The following is an 8,282-nucleotide window of genomic DNA, read 5'->3' on the forward strand; positions in this document are numbered from 1 at the left end:
CAGGTGCCGGGGGCGGGCCCGGGGCGGTGCCGCCGCCGAGCCCCGGCTCGTCCCGCCCCGCCGGCACAGGAGCCACCATGGCGGGAGAGCGGGACCGTGAGCGGGAGCTGCGCTTCTACCGACGGCTGCCCAAAGCGGTGAGCGCCGGGGGCGGCGGGCCCGGGGGCGGCGGCACCGGACCCTCCTCCGTCGGCACCGGGCTCGGGGCTCGGGCTGCACACGGACACACAGACACAGCCACAGACGCTGCTGCTCTTGTCTCGGAGTTCCTCCAAACGCGCGTTTTCTGAGGGCCTTATCCCTCCGCAAAGAGCAGTCGGGTGTTCGCCTGTCCGGTTTGTTTACAGACCTTGCTGACTAATCTAATTGCATTTAAATCAGTTGAGCGCGATCTTCATTTTCTCTTTTTGTGCTGTTTGCCCTCAGTCTAGCCAAGAAGTCTGGCTCAGATAAGGCTTTTTCTCCGTCTTCTAGGGGTGTGCCGTACTTGAGGCATATCAGTGCAAGCCTTCCGCAGGAGTGCGTGCGGATTTATCGAGGCTCGTGTGCCGCACTCACCGAACCCCGAGGGCACGTACTCCAGCACAGAGCTCGTACAGGCAGTGCACGGGGGCACAGCAAACCCTCTTCAGGCTACATCACCCTTGCATTCCAGTGTTCCTTTTTGCTAAGTTGTTTTTCAGGGTGTATGTTTAATGTCTGACACAATTCTGTGAGGTAATTGTAAGCTTGTGAAAAATATAAGGCAGCTGTAGCACTGTATATCTGGCTCAGTCAGCAGAAGCTGTAAGCAGCCACAGCTCCTGGTGCTTAGTTGGAGTTACAACTTCAACATGTTTTCTGATGTAAAGCTTGAAGAGAAGTATTATTGGAGTTTTCCTATTGAGAATGGATGCGTACAGGGAAATGAGAGGTAGGTAACAAAGCAGATGCTTTGTAGATACATTTTGAATGAGTTGAGAGGGCACTAGAGACCTATTCCTTAAGTCAGGAGCCAGGGGATAAGAAGGAGCGAAGGTGAAGTGAGGAATGGAGCTGAGGACCTTAGGTTTGGAGCCTAAAGTCAGGATGTCCATAGGAAGTCAGGCAGAAAGAGCCTCAGGCAGAGGAGTGCAGTTACTGCAGTTGCTGTTCGTGGTGGAGTCTTGCTGCATTTCTGGTGTGAGTTTAATCTTCAGAGTAATAAAAGAAATAAGAGAATAAAAAAAAAAATAAAAAATCTTCAGAGAATAAAAGGAAGAGGAGTGGGTAGACACCTGTTGCTATTTTTTGAATGACGGACATGCAATTTAACTTGCAGTGATGGGAGAGTTCTTGAATTCTTACTGCACTTTTTGTGTTACTGAGGTGGCTGCTGGCTTCTTCCTCCCCATGGATCGCACCACCAAAATAATTGTCTGGAGAGCTCTGCTGAGCCAGCTGTGCTCCCATGGACACCAGTGCCAACAGCAGCCACCAAGTGAGAGGAAAGAAATAGGGCAGTTCTCACTTGAACCAGTGCTTGCAAAAACCTTAAGGAAGTTATTATTAGCCAAAATGCAGATAACTCTTATTTTCAAACTCAAAGTGAAATACTGATGTAGGATGCGAGAACAGTAGTACAAACAAGGTGCAGAAGCCATCCTTTTCATAAGTCCATAGGATTTTTATTTCTGTAGGAACTCCATGCTCATTTGAATGGCTGTATCAGTTCTGCTACTATGAAGAAACTCATGGCCCAGAAGCCAAACCTTCATATCCAGAATGGAATGACTGTGATTGAAAAAGGAAAGAAAAGAACCTTAGATGAGTGAGTATATGCACGTGTGTGATGAACATTTACAAAGATTTTTAAATTAAGTGGAAAACAGAAATGTGTGGCCTTACACACTAACTGCAGAAAATACATTTTTAAGTTTTACAGCATAATCTCATAGATTTTTTTTCTATATCTGTATCTGTACAGAGTAATTTCTCAGGTATTTGCAAACTAAAAGGAGAAGTATTGTTGATTAATTCCTTTTTTAAAGGATTGAAATTTTTCACCTAGATCATATGTTTTTCAGAGAATATTGACTCACATAGTTTCCTTTTGTAGAAACTTCATGTTTTCCTTTTCATTCAAAAAGCTTTGTGGCAATAACAACTTTTGTTGTGAATGCTTTGTCAGTATCTAAAATTAGAAATTGCCGTTCAGATGGTTTTTTGTATTTCAAGCTACAGTCTCATTAGTTGACTCCAGTGGATAGGTATTTTTAAAATGTAGAATTTTTTTCCTAAATACTCATTCAGTATCTTTCCAATTAATTTTTAAAATTTTATTTTAGATGTTTTCAGATGTTTCAGATCATCTATCAGGTTACCACAAGGACTGAAGATATTTTACTGGTAAATTGATTAAAAGTTCACTTAAAACAAGCAAGCAATACACACAGTCACAATCAGTTGGATTAAGAGCATTGAGTTCCAAGTTACAATATCAACGATGGTCCCTTTCAATTGAAGGTCAGAATAATTATTGTAAAACACTTGAACTCTCTTCATTATCCCTGAAGGAATCAAAGGTGCCTTCTGTGTGGTAGTATTTCCACAGACATGGGGACAACTAAAAGTACATTGGGCCTGAAACATTGCAAGTGTTTCACAACAAAAAATAACTGGGTCTTTTAGTTGTAAAGAAAAATATAACAAATTATAAGTGTGACTTTTATTATGTTGTATAAACTTTTTCTTAATCAGATAACTAAAGATGTCATTAAGGAATTTGCTGATGATGGTGTCAAGTATCTGGAATTGAGAAGCACTCCAAGAGAAGAAAATTCCACAGGTAAGTCTGTTCTGGTTTCTAATTTGTGATCTTCTTGCAGTATAAAACTTAGTTAAAGACTATGTTAATAACAAGTAAAGTAAAATTTAGTTGGCTCAATAAAAATATACTTTAAATATGAAAGCTAAGACTTAACCATGTCACTTTCCTATTAGATTTTCGAGGACAAAAATGTGTTGGTCATAACTATGACTCACGAGATTGGGTTATTCACATGAGTATGTCATCTTAGTCTGCTAATATTTTTAATAGCGGATATATTTTAGTTTTGTTATTTTATTCTTTTTCTTCTAGGTGTGGTTTAGTAGAAACACATAACAGAAGTCCTGTTGTGATTCTCTGGTTCACACAAAGTCATTTTCATTTTTCCACATACTCAAGAGGAGGTTTAATTCAAATGTGTGCTTCACAGTAAAGCTGTATTTACAGATAGAATTAGAATTACATGAGTTAGAAGACTATATGGCCTAAAATCAAAGGTGCAACATGAAACTTAGACTAGAGAGCTGGGTCTGCAATATGATAAAAATAATTTAAAATATGTTTGTTCCAAACGTGTGCATGTGTTTGCAGGTATGACCAAAAGGATGTATGTTGAAACTGTACTTGAGGGTATAAAGCAGTGTCAAGAAGAAGGCTTGGATATAGATGTAAGGTAAATAAAGCATGTGGAATACCTCTGTTTCAAGATTTTGTGTAGTCTGATGCTTGTTCATGTTTGCAGAGAAATTTACAAGCCATCAGTATAGGAAAGAGAAAATTGTTTTTAAACCAGATTACATGGAGTAGAAACAGGTAATTCATATGGAAACCTGACTATTTATCTTCTTTTTTACTGCTGAAGAAGAAAACTGGGTAAAACCTGTCATCTCTAAGACTGTCCATTCTTTGCAACATTTTCAGGAAAATAAGTGTTTTTCATGGAATTGGCTCCTTTTTCACAGCTTAGCTTCGTTGCAAAGATTTTGTTTGATTTGCTGTACATGCAGCCTGCTGTAAAGAAGAGCTGGCCCTGACCAGCAGAGAAGTTTCAGAAGGTGTCAGTGATTGTTTGGAGACAGTTTGCTCTCCTGTCTTTTATAGCCTCAGTAGAAATCCTTACTAGATTTACTTGTGAAAGCTGATGAATTTTCATCCTTCTTGTGTGTTATTGCATATCATGGGCCAACTTATTTATCTGTTTGTTCCCTCTGCCCTTTGGTACCTTCATTCCTAGAACAGTTTCCTATAAAAATACTCTCTATACTCAGCCATGAAGGATATGAAATGCCATTTTTGTTGATATCAGATCTGTTGAGCTCCCGATAGTACAGCTTTTATATAATTTAATAATCTAATACATTTCTGTCCCAGGCTGTTAATAGCAATAAACAGAAGAGATGGCCCAGAAGTTGCTAAGCAGACTGTTAAACTTGCTGAAGAGTTCCTGCTTTCTAGTGATGGGGTTGTAGTAGGACTTGACCTCAGTGGTGATCCCACTGTAAGTTTTTGATTTATTTTAGTCTGTTCTTGAAGATAAATATACAATATTGTGTAACAGCAGGTGGTTCTAACCATAGTTTTTTCTCACAAGTTTTTGTCCAATTTTTTTGCCTGCCTGGAATGGATTATACTGGGTTAATCCCTGTTGCTGTAAGAGCCAGATACTCTAACAAAGAATCCTTAGATTAGTATGTGACTGAGAAAAGAACCATTGAAAACCAGTGTTTATCTGGGAAGTCTGTACCAGAGTTGTCCCAGTCTCATTAATTAGATGGAGGAAAGTTGTTTAAATTTGTTTAGCTGCACCAAATGCTCATTTTGAATTAAGAAAGCAAAAATGTTTGAGGACAGCTGTCAAGCTGAATTGAACTAGCTCTAGGTGATAGCTGTGTAAAAGGTATCAAAATAAAGACAATTGACTTGTAAGTCTTAGGCATCATCTGAGCTACTGGTGTTTGATCCATTGGTCTAAACCATATGGCAGAGGGTTGTTTGACTCACTGCATTCCAAACTGAAGTAATGGGAAAAGTGGAATAATTAAATATAACTGTATTTGAGTGTAGTGTTTGGATATTGCTAGACTTCTTAATGATGGTAATGACAGGGATTTTGTCAAATTAGCTGTAGAATAGTGATGTGTTCATGTTTTCCAGGCAGGACATGGTCGAGATTTTTTGGAACCGCTCTCAGAAGCTAAAAAAGCAGGTCTAAAGCTGGCACTGCATCTTTCTGAGGTAAAAGTGGTTTTTTTTATTTTGATGCTTCTCTGTAATTGTCATTTAGTGAAAATCTCAATGAAACTAAAATTACCTTCTGTGCATTTTGAACTTCTCAGGCCAAAGTATTAGTGGTTTGGGACATTTGACAAGAGACAAGAAAACAAGGAGAAATCTTCAACTTTTTGTTCTAAATCTGAACAGCCAGATTATTGCTTCCTGTACTATCTATTGTGGGTTTAGGTGTGAAATTGAAATTAGAAGCTTTCTAAGAGATCCAATGCTTTCTTCCTGGTATTATATTAGTAGTAGTGAAATCCACAGTTTGATGAACAGTGAGCTCTGCTAGTTCCACTGTTATCAGTAGAAAGAGTTGGCCTTCTGCTCAAATGGTGGCTGGAATTGGTCCTGAGAAGTCCAATAAATACTGAAGATAGTTATTTTTTTCAGGAAATTAAACAGGACGTATGATGTATCAGCATATTTATACTTGTTTCTATTTCACTAACACTTTATTTCAGGTAAGAGATGCCGTGAAAGTAGAATTGAAAATCCATTGTAATTATATCATGTGCTGTTTTATGCTGCCTTGACAGAATATGAAATATGTCCTCTCTAGATTCCAAATCAAGAAGAGGAGACCAAGATTCTCCTGGGCCTGCCTCCTGACAGAATTGGACATGGAACATTTCTCAATTCTACAGCAGCAGGTTCTGAAGAGATAGTGTCACTGGTTCAGCAGAATCATATACCTATTGGTAAGGAAAAAAATATTTATCATGACTTGATTTCTGGATATCAGAACAGGATATGTACTGCTGATGAAGTGACACCAGTTTTTTGTCTCTGACCAGAAGTGACTTGGACAAATGTTACAATGAGACTTGCCCATAAGGGTACACTCATGACACTTGTGGGATTTTTGGCACCTTTTTGGCAGCAGACAGCAGCTGATGTCTCAGAAGGAAGTAAAACCAAACCATAAGTTGTCATTACTGTACAAGACTGTGTGGTGGTTCTGTACCTGGTTTGCAAGCTCCCTAAATTTTATACCCCGAAGAAATTGATTAGCAAACTTTTCTCAAAATAAATTACCAAGGAAGCATAGAAAATCAAGGAAACAACAGTAGCTGATTTAAATTTTCATTCAGAACCTTTCTAAGTCAATTAACATGTCTCTTGTTTTAATATGTGTCCTCATTTCTTTTTCTGTTTTTCCCTTAGAATTTTGCATGACGTCAAACATAAAATCTCAGACAGTGCCTTCCTATGACAAACACCATTTTGGATACTGGTACAACAGGGGCCATCCTGCAGTGCTTTGTGTAAGTATTTTGATTTTTAAGCATGTATTTAGTCAAAGGACTAAACTTGTGAAGTTGGGGAAGTCTTCTCTGCTTATGGATCAGAACTGACTTAAAATTTCTGACCTTGTAGCAAATAATTTGCTTTTAGGAAATCATAATATTCTGTTTGAGAAATGCTTTTAATTCAAATGGGAATTGCTAGTATTTATCTTGGTTCTATTGTAAAGCCAGGCCTTTTTTCTGTAGGATAAGATGATCAGCTATACAAGCAGTGAACTTCATAGCTCTTTGCACAATGGCAGATTTCTCTTAAAACCCATGGCTCCAGTGCTTGCTCATGCACCTGTGCTGAACCTGGGTGTTCATTGTGTTAGGTGAGAGCTCCTGAATTCTCTTGATAGCTCATTAAGGTCTTTAATCATTGAAGTACTTGTGCTGCCATGGGCAGGGTTTTACTATTATCCTGTTAGTTTAACCTCCATAATCCATAGAACTAAGTGTGTGTGTATGTATGTATATATTATATATATAAACATGTGCTTATCAGGGAAAAGGGAAAAGAGAAGTAAGACCTGAATATATGCAGCATTTGCTAACCATCTTTTTAGCAATTTTAGTAGGAAATCCTGTTTTCTTGATAAATTATGCTATCATTTGAAGAAGTTTTCTTATATGTTTGAATAATTTATTTATTTTTAGTGAAAATAGGGCAAATAGAGAATGAAATAACCATGCACAGATGAAAGAACAATGGAATAAAATGTGAGACAGGGAGATGAAACTAGTTTGTATGTGTAGAAAAAAACTTTTTTGACAGAGGAACTAATTTAAACTTTATTTCTTTCCTTTCAATTTAACTCCAGACTGATGATAAAGGCGTCTTTGCAACTGATCTATCCCAAGAATATGAGCTGGTTGCAAAAACATTTAATCTGACTCAATCACAGATGTGGGATCTTTCCTACGAATCAATCAACTATATTTTTGCTTCAAATGCAGTAAAATCCAATCTAAGGGAACAATGGTGTAAGCTGAAGCCAGCTCTGTTTGATTAATCAAACTGTTGTCCTAAATAGCTCTGTTGTATTAGCTGAGTTAATAAGATTTTTTAAATTAAGTCCCTGGCTTTTTTCAGACCTCAGGGTTTTAAACCCAGCTATAAACTGCCTGTGCAAGATTAAGGCAACTGGAAGGCATCCCTTGTTACTGGGGACAGAAGTAAATGTTCTTTTGGTAGTTGGGAAGGGCTCTCAGCTAGTGACTAAAATGCCAAATATGTTGTCACCTTGTTTCTCTTGAGCTAATATGACATTTAAAAAAATACTTAGTTGAAATATGTCATCATAATACAAACATTTGAGAGCTGGAACAAAATGAAGGCAGAGCTATTGTTGTTTAAAACATCTCTGTTGTCAGCAGTCTGCCAAGCAGTTTGCATGTGTGGTGTGTATTTTTGGGGTTTGTATTATTTTCAGATTTTGAGCTGTTGATTGAATGTGAAGACAGAAACAAACTCAGGGAGAACAAAATATTTATCCCAAGGAATTAATATTGTATCTGGCTTTATTGCTGTACATGTATGATTGAAGCTGTGTGGATTGAGTAGCATGTGGGGATCTCTGCTAGTGCACTGGGCACTGGTGCTGTGTAGGCACTTAAAAATCTTGAATGCCTTCAGTAACTGAGCTACTTGGCAAAGTGGTCTCATTCTTAAAATGCTTTTTAGAATTGCTGTTTGTTGTATAAAAAAAAGCAATAAAAATAGCCTCAAGCTCCATGTTTTTGAAACCACCCCTTCAAGGTGTGCCTCTGTGTGTTTGAGCTCTACAGAAGAGAAGCAGGATTCTGTGGGGTGAGTCCTGCCTGCTGTGCTGGCAGCCCCTGTCTCCCCCTGGCCTGGGCAGCCACAGGGTTCACTCTGCCCTCTCCAAGCACCTGCCTGCCTGCTCCAAGCACCTCTGGTGCTGAGA

The 8,282-nt window shown here is 38.7% G+C and overlaps 1 protein-coding gene across 2 annotated transcripts; it reads left to right on the forward strand.

Annotated features, from left to right (window-relative positions):
• Positions 1–21: 21 nt before the first annotated feature.
• MAPDA (N6-Methyl-AMP deaminase) lies at positions 22–8,103 on the forward strand. 2 transcript variants are annotated; one of them, XM_014874074.2, is made up of 11 exons: positions 22–137; positions 1,659–1,789; positions 2,307–2,367; positions 2,719–2,806; positions 3,380–3,461; positions 4,160–4,286; positions 4,943–5,023; positions 5,625–5,763; positions 6,230–6,330; positions 6,559–6,686; positions 7,176–8,103. In XM_014874074.2, the coding sequence occupies exons 1-11, from the start codon at positions 78–80 to the stop codon at positions 7,246–7,248; spliced, it is 1,071 nt and encodes a 356-aa protein (XP_014729560.1). In that variant the 5' UTR covers positions 22–77; the 3' UTR covers positions 7,249–8,103. The 2 variants fall into 2 exon arrangements, with proteins under 2 accessions (XP_014729560.1, XP_014729561.2); XM_014874075.2 differs by lacking the exon at positions 6,559–6,686.
• The last annotated feature ends 179 nt before the right edge of the window (positions 8,104–8,282 follow it).

Source organism: Sturnus vulgaris, chromosome 13, assembly GCF_052056855.1.
Source record: "Sturnus vulgaris isolate bStuVul1 chromosome 13, bStuVul1.hap1, whole genome shotgun sequence".
NCBI classification, from domain to species: domain Eukaryota; kingdom Metazoa; phylum Chordata; class Aves; order Passeriformes; family Sturnidae; genus Sturnus; species Sturnus vulgaris.